Source organism: Oryx dammah, unplaced genomic scaffold (assembly GCF_014754425.2).
Source record: "Oryx dammah isolate SB20612 unplaced genomic scaffold, SCBI_Odam_1.1 HiC_scaffold_25, whole genome shotgun sequence".
Lineage (NCBI taxonomy): Eukaryota > Metazoa > Chordata > Mammalia > Artiodactyla > Bovidae > Oryx > Oryx dammah.
This window is the reverse complement of record NW_024070209.1, coordinates 5530394-5556906: the sequence shown is the minus strand read 5'-3', so window position 1 is coordinate 5556906 and position 26513 is coordinate 5530394. Positions and strand designations below refer to the sequence as shown.

General features: G+C 41.7%; 1 protein-coding gene across 1 annotated transcript; it reads right to left on the bottom strand.

Annotated features, from left to right (window-relative positions):
• Positions 1-1510: 1510 nt before the first annotated feature.
• On the bottom strand, positions 1511-11694 carry NMS (neuromedin S). Its single transcript, XM_040267690.1, has 9 exons — positions 11622-11694; positions 9186-9241; positions 8857-8895; positions 6897-6920; positions 6746-6799; positions 4701-4775; positions 3252-3287; positions 2635-2676; positions 1511-1549 (listed from the first exon to the last, which is right to left on the bottom strand). The coding sequence occupies exons 1-9, from the start codon at positions 11692-11694 to the stop codon at positions 1511-1513; spliced, it is 438 nt and encodes a 145-aa protein (XP_040123624.1).
• Positions 11695-26513: the final 14819 nt, after the last annotated feature.

Genomic DNA, 26513 nt, shown 5'->3' with positions numbered 1-26513 from the left:
GTCATCACAAAAATGATGTGAAGATGCTGTAATTACCAGCCCAGTTTTATCATGAAAATGACCAACCCACAGTTCTCCAACTAAAAGGTGGAGTCAGGATCTGAAGCCAACCAGACGCTCCCAAGCCTGTGCTCTCAATTCTCAATAATAACAAGGTCGTCAAGACATGCTAAAACAATACCAAATCCAGCACATTTTAAACATATGTATCTTAAAGCTTCCCCGGTGGCTCAGACAGTAAAGAATCTGCCTGCAATGCAGGAGACCCAAGTTCAACTCTTGGGTCGGGAAGAATTCCCCTGGAGAAGGTAATGGCAACCCTCTCCAGCATTCTTGCCTGGAAAATCCCTTGGGCAGAGGAGCCTGGCTGGCTACAGTTCATGGGGTCACAAAGAGTTGGACACAACTGAGCAAGTAACACACATACACTTTAAAAATATATCCAATCCCTCCCCCAACACTTTCCAATAAGAAATGAAAATGTCATGTCAATGCTACTTTATTTTTTACATAAATGAATATTCTAGTGAATAGAGAGGCAAGAGAATTCTCTTTAAATAGTGCTCACAGAAAGAAATTTGATGTTTGTTCAAAACAATTGCTCGATTGCCTGATCCAGACTCAGCCTTTGCCACTGAATTCTGAAAAGAAAAAGGAAAAACATACAGGTCAGATAGAATCATTATCAGAATGGAGATGAAGCAGAGGGGCATGTTATATTACACAACGTATTTAAAAATGCCTCACTTGACATGGCATAAAGGCCCAGAATCAGGAGTCATGAGATGTGTTATTGCTGTAACTGATCAGGCCATTAGGTCAGTGTGAGGGGGAGGGCCTCAGGGACCAGCTCCCCCTGTGTGGCTGAGGTAGTGTGCCCCCCAGCATCTGGACAGAGCTCTCAGACACTCTGGCCTGCCAGGGCCTCAGTCACTGCTGGCTGGTCCAGGCTGTGCTCCAGGTGGAAGGCTGGGGCGCCCCTGAAGGACAGTAGCCTCATGTTCCTGGAACCACATCATTGTAAGAGACAGAGAAGGTCCAGAGTTGGCTTCATGCAGACTCCCCCAACACCATCACAGGCCAGAAGCTGAGAAATCCCCTGAGATTTCACCTCGGGGTCTCCGAGCATAATTGAATGGAGGGAATAGTCTGGCCTGGCTGTAGTCAGAAATGCCCCCGCTATAGAAAACTCCTCCCCACCAAGCATGGCAGATATGTGGATTTGCGTCATCACAAGGGCCCAGTGAGAAGTCACAAATGCTCTGTCTCCTCACAGCGGCTGCTGGAGACAGTGCACCTGCAAAGACTGCCTTGTTTGGGACAACGGCAGGCTGCAGTGGGGTCTCTGTGATGCTGAGAGCGTGAAAGGGAGGGAGCAGAGGTCCTTAGGGGTTCCCCATGGTCCCAGCTTTTTGGAACTATCACCCCTCTGGCTGCCTCTCACTCCCGCATGTCTGACATAAAACATTTATTTGGAGAAGAGTTGCAGAGAAGCTGACCTTGGACAATCCTACCAGGTGTCAAAGTCAAGGTTTCTTCCATTCCTTGGCTGAAAAACAAACAAACAAACAAAAAATGGAGCCGCTTAGTTTGGAGTGCTGAGACCAAACTGCCTGGAATCTGATTCTTGGGTTCCAGATTCTTTCTCTATTACCCTAAGTTCCCGTTCCCCTAACTGGGATGTTAGCAGCTTCCTTGGGCGCTCTGCTTGGGAGTGGGTCTGTGGGTCCTCTGGACAGTGCCCCGGGACCCCTGGTGCTCCTACCTTCCTGACACTGTCTCCCACCCCACCGTTCCATCCCGCAGCCTCTGTTTATACGGCAGGACCATCCCCAAACCACTCATCACGAGATTTCTCACCCTAGAGACACCATCAGACCCAGACCAACTGTTTCTGCAAGCACTTTCCAGAGAACAACCACCAACAGGGCATGCAGGTTTAAAAGGTGTACTTGGGGTGTCGTGGAGGTGGGAAGAATTTCTGTGGTTAAGTAAGTCTGGAAATGTACGATTGAGCCACATTAAAGAGCTTGTTTTCTGAGGACGTGGAAGTGTGCTCTGTAAACTTTGGAGTGTCAGGTACAGTGGTTTTGCCCGTATTTGACCTTTGCAGAGCATCTCTTAGGACCAGCGACCCCAGAATGAAGATGGAGGAGCATAGGCTTAGTCTGACTCACACGTTTTTCTGATGCAAACACTGAAGATCTAAGGGGTGAAACAGCTAGTGAGTGGTAGATCAAGAACTAAAAGACCACATGTGACTTTTGCAAGAGGCTTCAAGTCCCATCGGGAGAAGGACCAGTAGACTCCTATTCCCAGGAGAGGGCCAAGTTTTCTGGACCTTCGTGCTAGGGAAAATGGACTCCAACTATGGTTGGTCCCTGCATCTGTCCATCAACATAGCTCCTGCCTCCCACCCCTGAGCTCCTCCCAGAGCCCTCCTGTGCTCAGCCTGTGTCCTGCTGGACCATTGCCTTTCCAAGTGATGATGTACGCCCTGAGGGTGAGAAAGTTCCCTCAGTGATTCACCAGTTCCCCATGGGGCCCTGGCCGGGCTCATTCAGTAATAACTCCATAACTGGGGAAGTAGAACGGAATCAGGGTAAAAAAAAGAAAAGAAGAAACATGCTTTACCCTGAAAAGGAAAAACGGTCTTCCCAAGGTAGCAGTGTAATCCTGAGAGATAAAAACACAAACTGTTACCCAATCAGGCTGTACCAAAGGTCTTTCAAAGATGTCTATGGCAGTAGTTTTCAAAGTGTGGTCACCAGACACAAAACATCAACGGCACCTAGGAACTCAGGTGCCCACTGATTCTCTGGGGTTGGGGCCCAGCCATTTGCATTTTAACAAGGTCCCAGGTTCTTATGGTTCATGGTCAACTAGAAGAAGCACAGCTATTGATACATGGGGTTCATGACACCTGCAGGTTCCCTCCCAAGATTTGCACAACTGGCCTGTGGGCCCCTGAGCCAGAACACAAATCTCCAGGAGCAGATGGCCCCACGTGACTCATCTGTAAGAACTGACATGAAGTACCATCCAGGGGCATGGCTCCTTGGTTTCTTTCTGCACCAGGACAAGCCCAGGGAAACCCCAAATTAGATGCTCAGCCTCAGAGAATTCCAGAGCATAGTGTGAGGCCAGTTCTTTGCAGAAGTGGTCCAAAGAGCCTGCAAGCATTCCCCCATCTCTCTAGGAGATGCAGATCTTTCTTTTTGGGGGTGGCGTTCACCGTAAGGTTTACCTACCTTTTTGGTAAAATCCGCTGCAGTGGCCTTGGAATCCTGTAAAGGAATGAGAACCGGGTTCATTTAATAGGAAACTCACTCCCTGCTCCCTGGCTTGCAGTGGTGCTGTGACCTGGCCCCTCCCTGGTTCCATTCTAAGATAACCAGAAGTCAGATGCAAAAAAGTCATTCAAAGAGACAGCTAACCTTGGAGACAATTACAATTTCATATTCTGGAAAGTGAGGATGTTTTCTTGATTGAGTTGCCTTAAGGTCTAGGACAATGTTAAATTTGCTTGTTCTTCCCAACAGCTTCCACTTGAAATTGACTCCTGGCTTAGGCATATTTGTCAAGGATAAACGATTTCAGTTTTTTCAGCTCATCTATGCCAATAAATCTGGCCCGTAGTGGAGGCTGACTCAAGCTGGAAGCCTGCTGTCAGCATCTGGGCAGATAGACTGTGATGGCATGTGCTCAGGGTGACCAACTGGCTTCTCAGGAAGTGAGCAATTTTCTGGGGTCTTGGCATTTTCAGAGCTAAACCTAGGAATGTCCTGGGCCAAATGCAATGAGTTGGTCATCTTACTTGGACTCACATTGTCCAAAAATTGTGTTTCTTTGTTTGGGTCTCATGCAACAAAACCTTTTCAACAGGTTCAGCTATTACTGAAACTGCAATGCAATGCTAAGTCGCTTCAGTCATGTCTGACTCTTTGCAACCCTATGGACTATAGCCCACCAGGTTCCTCTATCCATGGGATTCTCCAGGGAATAATACAGAGTGGGTTGCCATTCCTTTCTCCAGGGGATCTTCCTGACCCAGGGATCAAGCCCAAGTCTCTTGTGTCTTGTGCATTGGCAGATGGGTTCTTTACCACTAGCGCCACCTGGGAAGCCCAGTATTGAAACCAGTCATAGCTAAACTTAAATTTTAATCAAAATTATTCATTTTTAAAATTTAATTTTTATTTCATATTAGTACATAGCTGATTTACAACGTTGTGTTAGTATCAGAGATTTTTTTTTTAAGAAACAAAGCTCTGATGTTCCACTTAAGACCCAGAGCGGCCAAATATAAATAAAAGAAAATATTTTAAAAAACAAAAGAAACAAAGCTCTGAGATAAGAATAAAGGAGCAAGTGGAACAATGGGAAACAGTGTGTATGACCAGGGCAGGTGTCTCTGTCATGAGGAAGAATAAGAAGGGGCGGGGAAAGTGGAAAAAATGGCACAAAAACTAAAATGGAAAAGGATGAAGAGCACAGATGAGGAGAAGATGGTCACGAAGCTGGACCGCAGTCCCTCCCCGACCGCAGCCCCTCCCCCACCCCAGCCCTGCAGCCACCGTGTGAAGACTGTACAAGGAGGAAATGCCAGCGAGCACCACCCAAGGCGACAAAAGGCATTCACCAGGGCGAAGTGAGCTTTTAGCGGTATTAACAGTATGGTGGAAAGAAAAAGTACATACGCGCCGCCAAAATGTCTTCATCCTTCGATCAGCAATCTTGGCTGCCAGACGCATTAGAGGGTGCACGGGAGGAAACTGGCAAAGAGGCGGTGAGGGTCAGATAGTGCCAGGACGGAGCCCAGGGCTATGCGCAATCCTGTCTGCTCACTCTCTTACAAATGGGTTTAATTTTCAGAGTAAAATCCGTTTCCAAGCCTAAGCCTGAAGTTTTATGATATCAATAAAGAATCGCTTGCCTGGCTCACACATTTCATTCCAACACATCACTTAACAGTATTCCCTTAAGGGAAATCCAGACTTGTATCTGCATTAACCCCAGGCATTTGTCCAGTGTGGAGTACTTCATCTCACAGAAGCATCTCTGTGAAGATCCTCTCCGGCTCTCCAGGTGTGCTCTCCTCCTCTAAGGGACAAGGCTAAAATATGCCATTCATCACCACCACCCAATGCATCTTATTTTCCTGAATGTCTCATCTGTGACTGCCCAGCACACACTCAGACATACACACCCTACCTTATCTAGTCCTGTGAATTCTCCCCAGGCATTTTGGCTCAGAGTAAAACTTAATTTTTGTTTCCCTGGTGGCACAGTGGTAAAGAATCCACCTGCCAATGTAGGAGACATGAGTTTGACCCCTGGGTTGGGAAGATCCCCTGAAGAAGGAAATGGCAACCCCTTCCAGTATTCTTGCCTGGGAAGTCCCATGGACAGAGGAGCCTACAGACCATGGGGTCGCAAAAGAGAAGAGTCAGACGCGACTTAGTGACTGAAGAGCAACAACAAAAGTTAGCTTGCATCACAGGCATGGAATTTATCTTTTCCCGCCCATTTTTACTTTTTTAAAGATTTTTTGATGTGAACCATTTTTAAAGTCCTTATTGAATTTGTTACAATATTGCTCCTGTTTTATGCTTTGGTTTTTTGGCTGTGAGGCAGGTAGGATCTTAGCTCCCCAACCAGGGATTGAACTTGCACCCCTTGCACTGGAAGGCGAAGTCTTAACCACTGGACTGCCAGGCAAGCCCCCTTCCATTACTGACATTGCTGCACTTGCACTGCCCATGGCCTGTCTTGACGATATCCCCCTCCTTACCTGATCCCCATGACTAAATCTATACTACTCTTGAGTCTTTGCCTCTAAGGAAAGAAACATTTTGCTTGGTATCTGTATGTTTGTTTGTGTGCTTGTTTTTAAGGATCTTCCTGAAGACTTGGAAAGTCTTGATTAAATAAATAAGCAACTTTCTAATAGTATAATTTCAATCACTGTGACTGGATTGAAATTCTAGTAAAATTTCTATTCTATGATTTTCCCAATATTCTCCAAATCATACCCTGTAGAAATTCAACAATCTCTCCCTGAGGATAACTCAAATTTATAATAAGAAAATTAGAGGTGATGCTTTTAATTCCCACAGCACATATTACGCGGTGACAGTGATAAAAGACACCCATGGATGACTGTTGGGAATATGGCACTTTACACTTCACAAAGTAGTTTTCCAAAATTTAAAAACAAAAGGTAATAATGAGCAATGCAAATAGAGTTCAGTCTTTACCAGGCTCTTCTTGTTCCTCTGTTTAAGTGCATAATAAAAAGTGATTTCTCACTAATTTTTCCTTTTCTGTAATATGTTCTCTAGCTTTTCAGATCTGTCAACCTCCCTGGCCCCTTCCCCAGAGAGGGAGAGAGATGATCCTTGTAGTCCTCGGAAAAAAGCACCAAGAGTGTCTGTAAGTCCCCTGTTTTTCTATTTATCTGCATATATTTAAGATTTTTTTTGATGTGAACCATTTTTTAAAGTCTTTATTGAATTTGTTACAATATTGCTTCTTTTTCGGGTTTTGGGGTTTTTGGCCCCAAGGCATGTGGGATCATAGTTCCCTAACCAGGGATCGAACCTGCACCTCCTACATTGATAGGCAAAGTCTTAGCCACAAGACTACCAGGGAAGTCCCTAAATGCCTATATTAAATGAAAAGGGACAAAGGCAGGCAGAGGAAAGTTACTTTTACAGAAAGATGATTATGATAAAATACTGACCCCTGTTTTAACTGGATGCGTCGGCTCCTGAGTTCTGGAGTAGTGAAATAAAAACTAAATAAGAGAGAAAAAAAGGTTGATTTTAATTCTAAGTGTCACTTGCCGAAAGTGTAGTAATTGCATACTTTGTTACTGGGCTGGTAGTACTCACCCTTTTGTATATGTCTTGATTATCCTGAAAAGAGAATAGTGAAGATGTCACATAGAATTTTACTAGGCAGGTTTCCAGTAGAAATTACAGCAGGCACCTTCTTGACTTACCTGAATATTATGAAATAAATTGGCAATCTAAAAGGAAATCATTTTACCATCTTAATAAGGCTGTAGTTGATGTGGAATCTTACAAAAAGGAAATTTTCCAGCAATAACATTACTTTAAAACTTAATCTTATTTTACCCTCTCGATCTTCAGGGAAAACATACTCTATAATGCATTGAAGCAATACCTTAATCAATTCCCAGATAGCCATCTGACTAAGAGGTGGGATAAAATAATGGTTGCAACTTTTAATTTGCTCCTGAGTATATGCTAGAATTCAGTGTTTTGAGGGTTGGTTCATATAGCCCAATTCCCCCCCCCTAAAATCTCTCTACATGCATCTTCACTGTTTTTGTTTTGTTTTGTTTTGTTTTTTCAGAAAATCCAGCTTTTAATTTCTAAATCCTTGTTAGAGCATCATTTTGTTCTGTCTGCATGAATGACAGCCCAGGAAAAGCTGTACTGGCAGCATATCCTACTCAAAGACGTGCAGTGAATGATCTTGCAAATATCTGGTTACTATTGGTCTCATCTCATTTATAACACTGACTGATCTCATCTCATTTATAAACATTGTTGAATCAGCTCAAACTTCAATCAAGACAGAAATGAAAGTTGTCAGAAACACTTTGATTTTGTTGCTGTGAGTAGATCTTCCTACAAACTTTGTGGAGACTTTCTTCAGTAACCAATATTTACATAATTCTCTCTTTCTCTGTGTGTTATGCGTATACATGTACTCACATGCATATGGACACACACACACAAATGAACCTAAACTATTAACAGCAGAGGCTCAGTGGACATCAACTCTCTACTTCCTTACCATCACCATTTCTAAATCAGCCTACTACTTTTACAACTCCTGGTCTCTTTGAGAGCATCTGTTCAAGAAGTGTGTGTGTGTTGTGTATGTGTGGTGTATATGTGTGTATGTGTGTGTGTGTGCATGTTCTGGACACATGTCAGGTAAACAATATCTTTGTTACCATGTTTATCAACTTTATACCACTACTTTCCAAGTCAAAAAAAATTTTTGAAGATGATTTTCTAGGTGATGAATGCCAGCTCTCAAGATCATATGTACTTTCCTTGCTTTATTCTTTCTTTTTAGAGAAAAAATGTTTTTTTAATTTTAGTTATCTGTATTATAGACTGTTTCCCCAACTAGAATATAAGTTCCATGAAAGCAAGTAATTCTGTCCATTTGGATAAGTACTGTATCCCCACATAGTATGCAATTATATGTATATATGTAATTATGTGGGTTTCCCAGGTAGCTCAGCTGGTGAAGAATCCGCCTGCAATGCAGGAGACCCTGCTTCAATTCCTGGGTCGGGAAGATCCCCGGGAGAAGGGATAGGCTACCCACTCCAGTATTCTTTGGCTTCCCTGGTGGCTCAGATGGTAAAAAATCTGCCTGCAGTGTGGGAGACCTGGGTTTGATCCCTGGGTTGGAATGATCCCTTGGAGGAGGGCATGGCAACCCACTCTGGTATTCTTGCCTAGAGAATCCCATGGACAGAGGAGCCTGGTGGGCTACAGTCCATGGGGTCACAAAGTAGGACACGACTGAGCAACTAAGCACAGCTCAGCATGTGATTATGTATATAATATGTATATGTGACTATGATAATTGTAAGAATGCAGATGAACTACCAATATTTTATGGCCATTTCTATTTAGGAGATTCACTTGTTATTTCCTAAAACAATATTTTTATACACACAATACATACACACAGAATTCTGTAGGTTGCAAAAGAGTGCTTATTTACAGATATTGATTACAGCATAAACAGGTGTACCGTTATAAATATAAGAGTTATCTTACATGCATCAATTTTTTTTACCTTAGGTTGTCTAGAAAGACTTGCCCAATATGCCATCTGCTAAAAAAATGAAGAAAACAAATCAAAGATAAGTACAAATTCCTTAATCAATAGAATTAAAATTAAATTCTAAAATTGTTTCCTTTATGAACCTTTATCTTCTCCCACAGCAGCCATGAATTTCAACACAACTCCTAAGATAATTTAAACCAGGCCATGAAAATGACAAGAGTGAGTTGCTGCTATAGCCAAGAATCTGATCTGAAAATAGTTTTGAGTGAACATTGTCCACATGATATTTTCAAGGTTAAGACTAAATAAAAATCTCACATTACTGAACAAGGGTGTACCTCAAACTTCACAATATCCAGGCCATCTGAAGCATCAGCTAAAGGTTGAGGAAATCCTATTGTGAGAAATCATAAAAATCTCCATTAGGAAAAAAGAGGTAGTAGCATTAACTTTTAAATCTTTTCCATGAGAAGCATACAGTGATTCTATTAATATGATGGTGTTAAAAGGACTGACAAAGAAAACACACTTCTACCTACCACTAGCAAATCTCAGGCTTGTGCCAAAATTAACTTAAAATTGCATGGTTTTTCATATTTACCAAGAGTTAGCAAGTCAGGAAAGAAGAGAAAAAAACACCTAGGTAATAGCTCAATTTGTATTTAGATGGAATGTGTAAGGACAGGATATCAAGAAATGGTGTCAATAAGAGGAGATATGTGTATACATACAGCTGATTCACTTTGCTGTACAGCAGAAACTAACACAACATTGTAAATCAGCTATACTCCAATAAAAATTAATTTAAAAAGCAACCTCCTCAAAACCTTGTATTTGCCACTACAATACATTTCTACTGTTTTTTTATCTTTCTCCTAATTACATTAATAAAATGCAGTCATTGTTTAAAAAAAATTAGTATCTGCAACAGAGTTAGTCTTGGAACTTTAAAGAAATATGGCCATTTGTCTCTCTGCCTCATCAGACACTTCAGGGGTAGGATTATGAGGAAAGTTGCTACTGGCATGTACCTGAACCCTCTGCCTGTCAATTTTTACCTGACCTAAATGAAGTCTTCATCTCATTTGCATATAACACAACACTTGAAAAAATAGTTAACACTGCAACTGAAAGAATCAGCTGCAGGATAGATCAAAACTAACAAAATGAAATTAAATGGGATAAATATGAGACGCCCAATTCAGATTTTTAAAATCTGCAACAGGGAATATCTAGCTCGAGTAGTATTTTTTAAAATATTCAGTGATATTTTGCTCTCTGCAGTCTCACTATAAGCCAAGAAAATAATACTGTATGCAAATAATACTGTTCCAACCTTTAAAGTTACCTGAAGTCTTACCTGAAATGATAGTTTATGTGGTGAGCTGATGAAATTGAGCGTAGGTTTCTTTCATCAAGAGAAAAATTATGAAGCATGTGTTAACTGCTTTCAACTCTTTTGAGAACTGTCATAAGAAATATTACTCTTATTCTGTATATCCCCCAAGGGCAGAACTAAGGCTAATGGTTAGAAAGTACATGTGATTATATTGCAGATTGATGTAAAAAAGTTTTTCATGACTGGAGGTATTAAAAAATGCAAAGTAATTCAAAACAATCCCCTAAGGATTTATTAAGTGTTTCTGTGTTAACAATATGATGATAAAGATCATAAGGACCCCATCCTCAGGGAACAGAAAATTAAATTATAAAAAGAGGGAGGTGGATATAAATATGTAAGCAGATAAATAAAAGGTAATAAGACATTGTAATTTTAATAAGATGCTTTTGGAAACCAGGGGAGGCAGATACTGGCTGACTTGGTCTGGTAGTGAGCTGAGTGTCCCTGAAAGTAATCAAATAGGGAAACCATAGAGGTGATCCCTGCTCTTCTGAGAGGCTAAACTAGATAAATTCCATGGTGCCTTGCAACACCCAGGCTTTGTGATTACACCGCAGAACACAGAAAAACAAATATGCTATTTGAAATGTATTTTCTGGTTGGATATATTTTCACAGATATTCTCCTTAAACAAAAATTCTAATGGAAAAATCTAAAATTTTTAAATAACTGTGTTTCCAACAGGAGCTTCCACTACTTCCTGTATCATATAGCGAGTTACCTGGAGATGGGTAAGAAATTTTGACTACGAACCCCATGCCTAACTCTTGTTCCCTACAAACGCACTGATTCTCAGTTGTTGACGCGACCTCCCGAGTCCCGTCAGCACCTCGGACAGCGCCCAAGCCTTGGAAGACAGGAGCTTCTTGGGACGCTGCCCCCACCCTACTTCCCCTCCACCACCCCTCCCAACACTCCTGTCCAATCCAGAGGAAAGACTATGAAAAGATACCTTTTTCCTGTGTTCACTTCTACACTGCCCCTCTCCAACTGTCCCTCAGTCTTCAGTCTTTGGGACTGTAAGCTCAGTATTACCATCTCTGCTCTCATGTCTTCAGAGTTCTAAGACCACATATGACTAACACATAGAGTTGCCCCCTGGCTCATATTCCTCACAGTTTCAGTGGCACATCCTGGGGCCAGCCCCAGGGCAAGAGCTGTTTAAAGGCAGTTCCACATGGGAAAGTAACCTCCTTAGGTAAAAGGCTGTGGCATCTAGCTTTGTCCCTCCTCTCTGATGGAAGCCATTTCTAGAGGGTGGGTGAGGAGATCAAGCTAGACTCCTTCCAGAAGTGCCTTGAAGGATCAAGGTCTGTCCCAGTCTTCCTTAGAGCTCAGACCAGCTGGGGTCTCCTGGAAGGGATCCCCTTACCTGAGGAAGGAATTTGTAGCAGGCAGAAGCAATAGATTGCCAAGATGGATGGGAACTGGGCAAGACATTTCATCTTCAAAGTCCAAATTCTTTTTGCTGGCCACAGATGTGTTCTGCTGGGACAGGAGCTGAGCATTTCCTGAAATTCCACCGGCACAGACAACCCTTCACCCTGTGTCTGACCAGCCGGGTGGAGAAGGTACCTTTATTTGCAATGCCCTGGAGCGCATGGGCTGAGCACAAATCAGCTTTGCGCAGGAGGACTGGCTTTCTCATAAATGTCATGCTGGGCCCTTATTTGTAGAATAATATCTTCCTGGTGTATTGTAGGCATTGTAGAGTCATCTTTTCAAACCAGCAATAAAAATAAAAAGTGGAGAGTCATAATTGCTATTCTATAGTGGTTTGAGAAACATTTCTGACTCAAAAAAAAAAGGCTTTTTCTCTTTTTAAAAAATCAAAGCACTGGGCATAAATCTATAAACTTTTGAATGATGAAGTCTTATTTTGTAAGAAGATGTTTATTTTCCACCATTAACAAAATATGTTTTATAGTCTTTGGTGCATCTGTGACAAAATTTGTAGTCCTGGATATAACTTTACAAGTAACTCAGAAGTTCAATTAGGGTTTTTCAAAAATTAAGTATGGTTGGAAATTAGACTTCTTAAGGTTTTTCCAGATTCGTTTCTATGAACAAGTATTTAAAATTAAATCAGTATTAAGGAAATTACGACAGTGTTTAACAATAATAATAATAGAAAAATTACTTCATCTATTGAGCTTTCATTTAGGATATCATATAGGTTATTTTATGCAATCTTGCAGAAAACCCATTAAGAATGTGTCTCTTTCCTAATTTTATGAATGGAGAAATGAGGCTGGGAGAGAGTAAGGAACTTGCCAAGATCACTAAGCCATCAAGGATGCAAACCAGGATTTGGACTCAAGGTACATGTCACTAAAAGTGTGGGATTTTAGTTGATGTGTTATATTTTTCTAAAAAGAGCCTCCTTGAGGTTGGATATGAGATAGAAGAAGAATGAAATCAGCAAGCTTGTGAAAAGTGTAACATACATGGCAAATACAAAATAGCTTTAGGATTTTTTTCACCATGCATATCTTTAAATTTTGCTTTTAAGAATTAGGAGAGTAAGTCTTGGAAGTTGCTCACCATTAACTATTTATTTATGACTTAAAGTGTGATATTTTGTCAAAAAATTTCCAATTTGTAACAAAGTGGAATTATAAACTATAGCCATAATATTTGCCTACTTTTTTGATCCAATAAGAAATATAGATTTCTATTTATTACAGTATTTACCCCTTTGGTTCAAGGAGAATAACCAAGGTCTTTAAACACCACAGAGAGAAGATGTCTTTTGTATTAAAATACATTTGAACAGCAAGTCTACTGAATGAAAGAAAAAAAATGAATGATTGCTTTTTGAACATAAACCTCTTATCTGTATCATATTGAACACAACTGCTTATGGACATTATAGACACAAAACACACACATAATAGCAAAGATTTGTGTTCTATAAATTCTATAAAAGCAAAGTTCTATAAAGCATCAGTCAACAAATACTTTTCAAACATCTACCAGTCTGTGTCTACCAGTCAACTGGGTGCTCTATGCACAGACATACATTTTTCAAATAAACCTATAGGATAACTGACTTGTATCAAATTTGTTTCCTTTGCATATTTTGAATTCATTGTTTCTCATATTCAGGATGAAAAATTATTTTTAGTAATAATTCAGAAATGGGAAAAGGAAAAACTGAGAAAAAAATCTGCATTGATATCATTCAAAAACATTGGTGTAGACTGAATTGTGTTCAAGCCTTGACCCCTCAAGTTGACTTAATTTGGAAACAGCTTTTAAGGAGCTTCAGTTCAGTTCAGTTCAGTCGCTCAGTCGTGTCCGACTCTTTGCGACCCCATGAATCGCAGCACACCAGGCCTCCCTGTCCATCACCAACTCCCAGAGTTCACTCAAACTCATGTCCATCGAGTCAGTGATGCCATCCAGCCATCTCATCCTCTGTCATCCCCTTCTCCTGCCCCCAATCCCTCCCAGCATCAGAGTCTTTTCCAATGAGTCAACTCTTCGCATGAGGTGGCCAAAGTACTGGAGTTTCAGCTTCAGCATCAGTCCTTCCAAAGAAATCCCAGGGCTGATCTCCTTCAGAATGGACTGGTTGGATCTCCTTGCTGTCCAAGGGACTCTCAAGAGTCTTCTCCAACACCACAGTTCAAAAGCATCAATTCTTCGGCGCTCAGACTTCTTCACAGTCCAACTTTAAGGAGCTAACTAAGGTTAAATGAGGTATAAGGATGGAGCCCTAAGCCAATAGGACTGGTGTTCTTTATAAGAAGAAAGAACACTAGTGCGCTGTCCCCACCCCTGCTATGTGCTCACAGAGAAAAGGCTGGAAAAGGATGCAGGACGAAGGCCCTGCATGCAAGCAGAGGAGAAACGTCTTGTCAGAAACAACCTTGCTGGAACCTTGATCTCAGACTTCCAGTCTCCAAACTGGGAGAAAATTAATTTCCGTTGTTTAAGCCACCCAGTTTGTGATCTTCTGTTATGACAGCCCAAACCAACTGACACAAAGAGAGAGATTTTTAGCCAGTTCAGTACAAACAAAAAATAATAATAAATGCATGTGTGCTCAGTTGTGTCCAACTGTTTGTGACCCCACAGATTATAGCCCACGAAGCTTCTCTGTCTGTGGGATGTCCTAGGCAAGATACTGGAGTGGATTGCCATTTCCTCTTCCAGGGGATCTTCCCCACTCAGGGATCAAACCTGTGTCTCTTTTGTCTCCTGCATCGCAGCTGGATTCTTTACTTCTGAGCCATCATGGAAACCCAATAATAAAATAATGAAATTGAAGCAAATGATGGAACCTCTCATTATTTAAAATGATGTGATTCTCTACCCCCTCCCCCGCCAATCCAAAAGAATCAATTGGCAAATTATCAGAATGAATAAGACTTTACTGAAACAGCCAGAGTTAAAGAAAACTATTTTCAGGAATAATTTTCTTTCCTTAGAAAGAAAATGTGTTTGTTTCTTAGATTTAAGTGGAAACAAATTGAAAAATATTTATTAGAAAATGTGACTAGCTTAAATATCTATAAAATACTGAGAACTAAATGAAAAAATAAATATGGAATATATGAGAAAATAAATGTACAGAACTTTACTGAAGGATATAAAAGAATATGTGAATAAATAAAAAGGTACATCATGTTCCTTGACAACATTCAATGTTGTTAAAGGTTCAACTGCTTGCAAATTAATCTATAAAGTTAACACAATTCTTATTAAATTTCTAAAATTACTTTTCATAGAATCTTAATACTGATTCTTAAAGTTAAATTGGGAAAGAAAATATTCAGGAATATGCAAGAAATTTCTTTTAAAAAGAACTATACTTTGTTAATGTGAAAACGTACTATAAAGCAATAGTAATTATGTTGTGAAAGTGAAAGTGAAGTCGCTCAGTCATGTCCCACTCTTTGGGACCCCATGGACTGTAGCCCACCAGACTTCTCTGTCCATGGGATTCTCCAGGCAAGAGTACTGGAGTGGGTTACCATTTCCTTCTCCAGGGGATCTTCCCGACCCAGGGATCAAACCCAGATCTCCCGCATTGGAGGCAGACACTTTAACCTCTGAGCCACCAGGGAAGCCCAGTTGTAGTAGTCATTTTGTTAATGATCCATGAACAGGCAAATAGATCAATGGAAAGAGAGCACTGAAGCAGATCAGCTTTAAAAAAATGTTTATTATATATGTTACAAATATTTTTTCCCAATTTGTGGGATCTTAGTTTCCTGACCAGGGATCAAATCTGCACCCTCCAACATTGACAGTGCAGAATCTTAACCTCTGGACTGCCAGGGAAGTCCCAGACCAGTTTAACAAAGAGTCAAGGTGGTATTTCAAGTCAGTGTAAAAATAATGAACTACTCAATAAACAGTGTCAACTGGCTATCCATCTGGGAAAAAATTCTTTTTCAGACTATCATTTAAAATAAGTTTCAGAGAATTAATTAATTGAACCTAACATATACATGTAACATGCACACACACATATAAAATGCTATATTAGAAACAGAGTAAATAATTGATTGGAAATTGCTCTTGGACAAAACCCCAAATAGGGAAGGCTGTACAGTGGAGCTGGCTTTGACAGGGGTTTAAAAGACAAGTGGAGTTTGTGGAGCAGAGCAGGCAGGTAAGGGCAGCGTAAAAGGTATGAAGGTGAGAAAGCATCAGAGAAAAGTGAAGTTTGGTGCTTTCAAAGGTTGGGGACAGAAGCAAGGCTGATAGCTAGAGTGGGAGGAGAGAGAGCCGTGGCATCTTTGGAGAGGTCGTCAGGACTGTGTCGAAGATGAGGGGGAGGGACTTCCCTGGAAGTACAGTGGATAAGAATTTGCCACTGCAGGGGACTCGGGTTTGATCCCTGGTTCAGGAAGATCCAACGTGCCTTGGAGCAACTAAGCCCCTGTGCCACAACCATTGAGCCTGCACTCTAGAGCCCAGGGGCCATAACTACTGAGTCTGCATGCTGCAACTCCTGAAGCCCACATGCCTAGAGCCTGTGCTCCCCAACCAGAGAAGCCACCGCAGTGAAAAGCCCATGCATCACAACAAAGAGTAGACCCTACTCACTGCAACTAGAGAAAGCCTGTTTCCAGCAACAAAGACCCAGCACAGCCTAAAATAAAAAATAAATAAATATTAAATAAAATAGAAAATATACTCCTTTAATATAAAAGATGATGGGGAAGCAGAATGAAGGGTTCAATGGAAACAGGTTATCAGTCTGCAGACTTGTAGAGTGGTCAAAAAGTAATGTCATTTTTATCTGCTTACTCTCTCCATTTGCAAATGTAGCTGCCCACCACTTGCTGGGCATCTTCTTGTGGTAGAATCTGGCCTCCTCTTGAAGGAAGGGAAGTGAGAAGGCAGGGGAGCACACTGGTTAGCAACCAGGTTGGCATGGAAGGCTGCCGCTGCACTTGAAGAGCCTGCCGTGCCTATCAGGAGTGGGATGTATTATGTAAGAATCAGGACATTCTTACAGTTGCAAGGCAGGATATTGGGATCTGAAGGTGGTGTCATCTTCAGGTGAAGAATAGTGAGGACCACGCCCGTGAGAGTGTTACCAGGAATGGAGAGGAGCTGGCGCATTCAGACATCTGAACTGGAGAACTGACGGGAGTTAGGCGTGTTTGGAGGCTGAAGGAAAGGAAGGAGTTGAGAGGCCTTCAGGGAGTGAGGTCTTCAATGGAGAGCAGACTGGCAGCCCTGACTGAGACTGGGATGCAGGCTTGGAGGGAGGGCAGTCGGTTGATGTGCTGGTTACAGGCCTGCTGAGGATGCAAATGGAGGGGCCAGGGATATAGTTGGAAACGAGTGTCTTGTGCTTTATTGGGTTGGCCAAAAACTTCATTTGGGTTCACCATAAGATGTTACAATCATTAGTTTCATAGGGACCATGTGCTATCAGGGATTGTAACTCCTAAAGGGACACAGATGTCTCTTGGTATGTGAGGGATGCTGGGCATTCTCATCTCTGAAAAATGCACAGACACATGTGGATGCCCAGTTTTCAGAGCATTACAGAAGTTCAGGCACGTGGTATTTTCCACCCTTTATCTTTATCAAGTTAAAATTTACGTATAATAAAATGCACCCATATTAAATGTATCCTTCCAGGAATTTTGAGCAACTAAACACACAAATAGCCAGCATTAAAATCAAAATCTGAAACATTTTCATCACCCCCCAAATTTTCCTCATATGACTTTGCAGTTGGTCCCCACACCAAGTCCAAGCTCTGGGGAGCCACTGATCTGTCAGTCACTGTAGATTAGTTCTACCTAATCTAGAATTTCACATAAATGGAATCATACTTTACATGCTATTTGCATCTGACTTCTATTTAGCATTATCCTTGTTGGGTGTATCAGGGGTTCATTCCTTTTTACTGCTGAAGAGTATTCCTTTGTGTTGCAAGAAGGAAATGGTGACCCACTCCAGTATTCTTGCCTGGGAAATCTCCTGGCAGACGAGTCTGGCAGTCTACAGTCCACGAGGACGCAAAGAGTCGGACACAACTTAGTGACTAAACCACCACCATTCCTCTATGTGGACCTAGCACAATTTGTTATCCATTTACCTTGTGTGTGTGTGTGTCTGTTTTATTTTATTTTTTAATTGAAGTATAGTTGATTTACAGTGCTTCAGGTATGCAACAAAGTGATTCAGTTATATATATATATATATTCTTATTCATTTTTTTCCATTGTGATTTATCACTGGATATTGAATATAGTTCCCTGTGCTATACAGTAGGACCTTGTTTATCTCTTTTCTATACAGTACTTTGTATCTGTTAATTTCAAATTCCCAATTTATCCCCACCCTTTCCCCTTTGGTAACCACAGTTTGTTTTCTATGTCTTCTACAGTCCTTTTTCATGAACCCTCAGCACGACCACCCACCCACCCTCAGGAGAGGATTCCTCTGAATGCAGCCCCCAGACCATATGCTTCAGAAACACCCAGGCTGTGCATGAAAAATGCAGGTTCGTGGGCCCTGTTCTGGACCCTGAGAATCAGGACTGCCAGGTGTGGCACACGGGACTCGACACTGAAAACCCGCTTCTCAGAGGCCTCTGCTGCCCTCTGAGTTTGAGATGCTCTGCCTACGGGTTCAGGGGCCACAGGTTAAGAACCTCAGTTCAAACAAAAGCAGATGATTTCTGAGACTTCCTTGGTGGTCTAGTGGTTAAGAATCTGCCTTGCAATATAGGGGACACAGATTCCATCCATGGTCTGGTAAAATTTCACATGCCAAGCAGCAAGTGAGCCCCCATGCCCTACAGCCTGTGCTCTACAACAAGAAAAGCCACCACAATGAAAGCCCCCCCCCACAGCCACTAGAGAACCGCCCTTGCTCACCAAAACTAGAGAAAGCCTGCAAGTGCAACCAAAAAAATAAGTGTGTGCTAAGTCATCTGCAAAATCACTGCAGATGGTGACTGCAGCAATGAAATTAAAAGACGCTTACCCCTTGGAAGGAAAGTTATGACCAACCTAGACAGCATATTAAAAAGCAGAGACGTTATTTTGTCAACAAAGGTCCGTCTAGTCAAGGCTGTGGTTTTTCCAGTAGTCACATATGGATGTGAGAGTTGGACTATAAAGAAAGCTGGAGTCGAAGAATTGGCGCTTTTGAACTGTGGTGTTGGAGTAGACTCTTGAGAGTCCCTTGGACTGCAAGGAGATCCAACCAGTCCATCCTAAAGGAGATCAGTCCTGGGTGTTCATTGGAAGGACTGATGTTGAAGCTGAAATTCCAAAACTTTGGCCACCTGATGTGAAGAGCTGACTCATTGCAAAAGACCCTGATGCTGGGAAAGACTGACGGCAGGAGAAGGGGACGACAGCTGATGAGATGGTTGGATGGCATCCCTGACTCGAGGGACATGGGTTTGGGTGGACTCCGGGAGTTGGTGATGGACAGGAAGGCCTGGCGTGCTGCGGTTCATGGGGTCGCAAAGAGTCAGATACAACTGAGTGACTGAACTGAAGTCACTCCAGCCCACCAGGTCCCTCCATCCATGGGATTCTCTAGGCAAGAATACTGAAGTGGGAAGCCATTCCCTCCTCCAGGGGATCTTCCTAACCCAGGGATTGAATCTGGGTCTCCCACATTGCAGGGAGATTCTTTACCATCTGAGCCACCAAGGAAACCCCTATCCCCTAAAAAACTAATACATAAATTTAAAAAATTTAAGTAGATGATTTCCTTTGTTTACTCAGTAGCTCATTCACAGCCCATTTTGGATTCAGGACACACAAAGGTATTGTTATATTGATTCTGTAAAAGTACAGACAACACAAAAGTGAAGTCGCTCAGTCGTGTCCCACTCTTTGTGACCCATGGACTCTATGGGATTCTCCAGGTAAGAATACTGGAGTGAGTTGCCATTTCCTTCTCCAGGGGATCTTCCCGACCCAGGGATCGAACCCAGGTCTCCCACACTGCAGGCAGACGCTTTAATCTCTGCACGACCAGGGAAGCCCACACAAAGGTATTGTTATATTGATTCTGTAAAAGTACAGACAAAGACAAATCTTATACCAAAGATAAACAGATAATACAGGACTCCCTGGAAACCACATGGAATGTCTCGAGTGATTGGTGCCCTGGTCTGGCTCCATCATAGCTGCTAGCATCCGCGTGATCTGTGCACAGCCACCCATATGTGTAAAAACATCATGCATGCACTAACCTAACCAGCCCTAGTGGATGGGAAGTTTCCAGAAGGCTCAGATGACTAAAATTTGTCATTTCGAGAAGCAGAATGCAAACAGCCTCTGAGCACTGCTGGCTGCCCTGCTCCGTGGGCATCCTAGCCTTTCCATTTTATGACCCACTATGAATAATTCTCATAGCGCTTCATCTCCCTATTAGTCAGATGTCACAAGCTCATTTCTTTTCATCCCAAGGCCATAATTTAATACTGTGGAGCAGTGCTCCTCTGCAGGAGTCTGTGTTTTTATTACCCACCATGATACCACGGGAGCACTGAGGCATAGGAACACTACAGATAAAGCAATTGGTTCACTGGAAGTAAAACAGGGCTGGAACTACACATTTATTCCTTCTCTTCTCATCTGAGTAATTTTATTTTTGGAAAGTCCACTGACCAGTTCATGGAGTGACTCAGTTTTCTACTGTGAGACAGCCACAGAATTATTGCAGTTATAACTACCCAGCTGTGATATCTGACACCACTATACTTATCAGAAGGTATACATCTAGGTCCTGAGTCCGGGTCAACCCCGTTTAGGCATCCTTTGAAAAAGGCTTCTGGTTGTGTTCATGGTACATGTTCAGTCATTCAGTTGTGTCCAAGTCTGTGACCCTGTGGACTGTAGCCCACCAGCTCCTCTGTCCATGGGATTTCCCAGATAAGAATACTGGAGTGGGTTGCCATTTCTTCCTCCAAGGGATCTTCCCCACCCAGGGATAGAACACACATCTCCTGTATCTCCTGCATCGGCAGGCAGATTCTTTACCACTGAGCCACCAGGGAAGCCCCAAACCCACTTTATTTTAAAGAAACTCTAAGGAAGCCCGCGAGGGGCTGGTGTCCATTAAGGGCTGGTGTCCACTGTATATACTGAGGTCAGAAAGAGGAGGGCAGTAACGTGAGAACTGTCTCCTGCCCTGGCTAACATGGGGAAGGCAGGGGCCTCTCTGTGGCATAGTTAGGAGTGGTAAAGAGGCAAGAAAGAAAACAATGTCAACTTCTGGCACCCAGTACTGAAGAACTCCAAGTCCGTACATGCCTACGAAAAATGAAGAATTGGAGAGAAATTTATGAAATCTCAATACCACAGAATGCTTAGAGGAACTGGCAAATTCCTACTCTTACAGGATGAGGGCTCTCCATAGAACCCATACCCCCTGTAAGAGGCATCTAGTTTTCTCTAAATGTATCTATTTGATTATTCCACTAGTTTGGTTCAGATAGAAATAGGTTTTGGCCAATGGTTAACTTCTGTCATTCCTCCAGCCTTCACTTTAAAGATGCACCCTTGACGACTGCGGAAGGTAAGAGGATCTGGTATACTTTTCTTTTAAGAATGAGGGTTTCTTTTGGAACGGCAGTTCTCAAACATTTTGGTTCAAGGATCCATTTTGTACTCTTAAAATGATCAAGAAACACAAAGAGCTTTTGTCAACCTGAACTGTAAAGGAAACGCCAAACCACTCCAGTATTCTTGCTTAGAGAATCCCAAGGACAGAGGAGCCCGGCAGGCTCCATAGCGTCGCACAGAGTTGGACACGACTGAAGCAACTTCACACACATGCATACATGCAGACAATATTAGTAATTGAAACTAACAGATTTAAAACATTTTCTTATTAATTGATTTGAAAATAATGATATTAGCATTGTATGTTACCATAACAACATATTTTTTAAGGAAAAATAACTGCATTTTACAAAAGAAAACTTTAGCATTGTTTCAGTTCAGTTCATTTGCTCAGCTGCAGCACGCCAGGCCTCCCTGTCCATCATCAACTCCTGGAGTTCACTCAAATTCACGTCCATCGAGTTGGTGATGCCATCCAGCCATCTCATCCTCTGTCGTCCCTTTCTCCTCCTGCCCCCAGTCCCTCCCAGCATCAGAGTCTTTTCCAATGAGTCAACTCTTCACACAATGTAGCCAAAGTACTGGAGTTTCAGCTTTAGCATCATTCCTTCCAAAGAACACCCAGGACCGATCTCCTTTAGAATGGACTGGTTGGATCTCCTTGCAGTCCAAGGGACTCTCAAGAGTCTTCTCCAACGCCACAGTTCAAAAGCATCAATTCTTCAGCACTCAGCTTTCTTCACAGTCCAACTTTCACATCCATACATGACTACTGGAAAAACCATAGCCTTGATTAGACGGACCTTTGTTGCAAAAGTAATGTCTCTGCATTTTAATATGCTATCTAGGTTGGTCATAACTTTCCTTCCAAGGAGTAAGCATCTTTTAACTTCATGGCTGCAATCACCATCTGCAGTGATTTTGGAGCCCCCAAAAGTAAAGTCTGACACTGTTTCCACTGTTTCCCCATCTATTCCCACAAAGACCAGATGCCATGATCTTAGTTTTCTGAATGTTGAGTATTTAAGCCAACTTTTTCACTCTCCTCTTTCACTTTCTTCAAGAGGCTTTTTACTTCTTCACTTTCTGCCATAAGGGTGGTGTCATCTGCATATCTGAGGCTATTAATATTTCTCCCGGCAATCTTGATTCCAGCTTGTGCTTCTTCCAGTCCAGCGTTTCTCATGATGTATTCTGCATAGAAGTTAAATAAGCAGGGTGACAATATACAGCCTTGACGTACTCCTTTTCCTATTTGGAACCAGTCTGTTGTTCCATGTCCAGTTCTAACTGTTGCTTCCTGACCTGCATATAGGTTTCTCCTTTTTGCAAATTTCTTTAATATAGTGCTTAATAGAAGACAATTGGATTCATACACTTCTGCAGTCAACCTGTTGCAATGTTATCTTGGCCAAAGAATAAGAAGAAAATCCTTCCTCATGCAGATAAGTAGAAAAGGAGGAAGTAGTTCAATCATCTTTTCAGATAGTTTTTGGTGTTTTTCTTTAATACTACACCCCAATTCAGCAAGAGGTAGTTTCTTAAAGTTTGGTACAACATAGAACTCAAGTTCCTATCAATGACTTTTTGTACTCTTACATTAAAATTCATCAGCCTTGGCGTGTTTTCCAACCATCAACTTTTAGATTCTCCAGACCCCAATGGACTATCCTACAATTCTGTTATGACGCCACCCAGAGTTACCATCAGACTCCACAGGTTTAACAAAGCTGCTCCCATTGCTGCCGCCGCTGCTGCTGCTACTTTTAAGTCGTTTCAGTCACGTCCGACTCTGTGCAAGCCCATAGATGGCAGCCTACCAGGCTCCCCCGTCCCTGGGATTCTCCAGGCAAGAATACTGGAGTGGGTTGCCATTTCCTTCTCCAATGCATGAAAGTGAAAAGTGAAAGTGAAGTTGCTCAGTCGTGTTCGACTCTTAGCGACCCCATGGACTGTAACCCACTAGGCTCCTCCATCCATGGGATTTTCCAGGCAAGAGTACTGGAGTGGGGTGCCATTGCCTTCTCCAAAGAACACTGCAGTCAATCCTAAAGGAAATTAACCCTGAATATTCATTGGAAGGACTGATGCTGAAGCTGAAGCTCCAATACTTTGGCCACTTGACCTGAAGAGCCAAATCACTGGAAAAGACCCTGATGCTGGGAAAGACAGAAGGCAAAAGGGGAAGAGGGCAGCAGAGGATGAGATGGTTAAATAATATCACCGACTCAATGGACATGAATCTGAGCAAACTTCAGGGGATAATGAAGGACAAGGGAGCCTGGCATACTGTAGTGCATGGGGTAGCAAAGAGTTGGACATGACTTAGCGACTGAACAACAACAACAATCAACCAGGAAATTTCAAAGAATTTAAGATATTTGTGTCAAGAACCAAGAACAAAGGCCAAATATTAGGGAAAAAAATGCGTTATCACCTCTATTATTTGAGAAATTTCAAAGGTCTTAGAATCTCTGTCAAGAACCAGGGAAAAGGCCAAATATACATTTTTTATTGTGCCACAATCGGTCTATCCGTCTACAGTACAAAAATAATAATAATGGCTGTCAACATCACCACTGATTTCATCAGAAAAATCTTCAAGTATTGGGAGGCTGTCAAACTCATAGTGGCAGATACAGGTTTTCCCACAGTTTGAATTTTCACTTGAAAGCCTGAATTTTGTCATTGGCAACAAATACTATTAGTTATTTTCCTTGAAGTGACAGGTTCATTTCATTCATTTCAGAGAAAATGCCTGCCAAATCTTCAAGCCTGTGAAATGATAGCTTGTCTGTCAGTTCTTCCTTCAAGTAAAAATGGTATTGTGGACTGTGTAGTCCATGGGGTCACAAAGAGTTGGACACAACTGAGCGACTTTCACTTCACTTCACTCTGGTTCAGTAGTTGGATGACTAAAAGTAAGCTGATTCAAGAAGTTGCCCTCAGTTACCCTCCCAAAATATTTAGCATTTCAGATTGTCCCCCTAGAAACAGGAAACAACTGGTCCTTGAAACTATCAAGGTCTGATCAGTTCTAAACTATTTAAAGTCAAATAGAAGTGGATGTATACATTATCATCTACTTGGCTGGCACAATCATAACCATGAACCAAACTAGCAATTTAAAGAGAATACAGGAGGACATGAATCTGGGATATTTAGGGGACCAAATGAAGTACTATTAATTAAAACTTTACTGCAAATTATGATCACACTCAAGAAATGTTCCAGGTGACAGTGTTTGAGATGTTAAATTCCAAACGCATAACTTGTATGTTAACTAGAGTGGTGACAATTGTGGAAGTTGCAGAAAGGCAATGAGAACTTCGCTGAATTTGAGTAGAATTGATTTTTGTTGAATAAACTGTCTAACCTTGGCAAATGAAAAAAAAAAAAAAAGGTGTTCAACGAATAAAAGCAGCTCAGTGTTCTGAATTGCAAATCACAGCGCCAGAGCTTTGGTTCCAGACAATCGCCATACCTTGCAGTGCTCCTGTGCACTTACCATCGCATTCCAAAAAGGAGAGCTGCCTCAATCTCTGCACTTTTTGTTTGTATGTTTGTTTTCACTGCATGAGCATGATGGTGAGGAGCACAATGACTAACAGCTCAGCTTTGTACCACCACCTGGATTCATGCTATGTATCATCAGTTTCACCCACCATTCCTTTTGTGCCATCAGAGCAAATGTCTAAACAGTGAAGACAGCTAGATATAGAAGCAACATAAATGTCTAAAAATAGAGGAATGGACAAAGAGGATGTGATACACACACACGTATATGTATACACAATGGAATAATACTCAGCCATAAAAAAGAATAAAATAATGCCTTTTCCAGTGACATGGATAGACCTAGAGATGATCATATTAAGTGAAGTAAGTCAGAAAAAGACAAATATATATCACTTAGATGTGGAGTCTTAAAAAATGATATAAATGAACTTATTTACAAAGCAGAAATAAACTCACAGACTTAGAGAAGGAACTTATGGTAGGAGGAAGGGTGGCAGCAAGAGATAGTTAGGGAGTTTGAAATTGACATGTACACACTGCTATATTTAAAATGGATAGCCAGCAAGGACCTGCTGTATAGCACAGGGAACTCTGCTATTAAGTCTGCTAACAATATTATGTAACAATCTAAATGGGAAAATAATTTGAAAAAGAATAGATACATATATATGCATAACTGAATCACTTTGCTGTACACCTGAACTAACACAATATTGTTAATCAACTATGTGAAGTGAAGTCGCTTAGTTGTGTCCAACTCTTTGCGACCCCGTGTACTGTAGCCTGCCTCTGTCCATGGGATTTTCTAGGCAAGAATACTGGAGTGGGTTGCCAACTATACTCTGATGTAAAATCAAAAAAAAAAAAAAACAGAAATAGACTCACAGACATAGAAAACAAACTTCTAGTTATCAAAGGGGATAGCAGTGGAGGCATAAATTAGGAAATTGGGATTAACAAACTACTATACATAAAATGGCAGAGAAGGCAATGGCACCCCACTCCGGTACTCTTGCCTGGAAAATCCCAGGGACAGAGGAGCCTGGTAGGCTGCAGTCCATGGGGTCACTAAGAGTCGGACACAACTGAGCGACTGAGCAACTTCACTTTCCACTTTCATGCATTCGAGAAGAAAATGGCAACCCACTCCAGTGTTCTTGCCTGGAGAATCCCAGGGACAGGGGAAGCTAGTGGCCTGCCGTCTATGGGGTTGCAGAGTCGGACACGACTGAAGTGACTTAGCAGCAGCAGCAGCAGCATACATAAAATGGAGGCGGAAATGGCATCCCATTCCAGTATTCTTGCCTGGAAAATCCAATGGACAGAGGAGCCTGGCCAGCTACAGTCCATGGGATAGCAAAAGAGTCGGATATGACTGAGCAACTGAGCACATACATAAAATAGATAAATAACAAGGATCTACTGCATAGCACAGAGAACTACATTCAATATCTTACAATAACCTATAATGGAAAAGAATCTGAAAAAGAACATATATATATATATATATTCAGATATACATATATAACAGAATCACTTTACCCTACACCTGAAACTAAGACAACCTTATAAGTGAACTATACTTCAATTTTGAAAATGTTAAAAAAAAATAGTGAAGACATCTAGTGTTCTCATATTATTTTGAAAGTAGTTTTGATATTGAAGATCCCCGG

What these genes read in the sequence shown, in the direction of transcription:
- NMS (XM_040267690.1), bottom strand. Translation starts at nt 11,694, where the DNA reads ATGAAATGTCTTGCCCAGTTCCCATCCATCTTGGCAATCTATTGCTTC. An exon ending in TGGATATTGTGAAGTTTGAG is followed by an intron (nt 8,896 to 9,185) that starts GTACACCCTTGT and finishes TCATTTTTTTAG; the next exon opens with CAGATGGCATATTGGGCAAG. An exon ending in CAGCGGATTTTACCAAAAAG is followed by an intron (nt 2,677 to 3,251) that starts GTAGGTAAACCT and finishes TTTATCTCTCAG; the next exon opens with GATTACACTGCTACCTTGGG.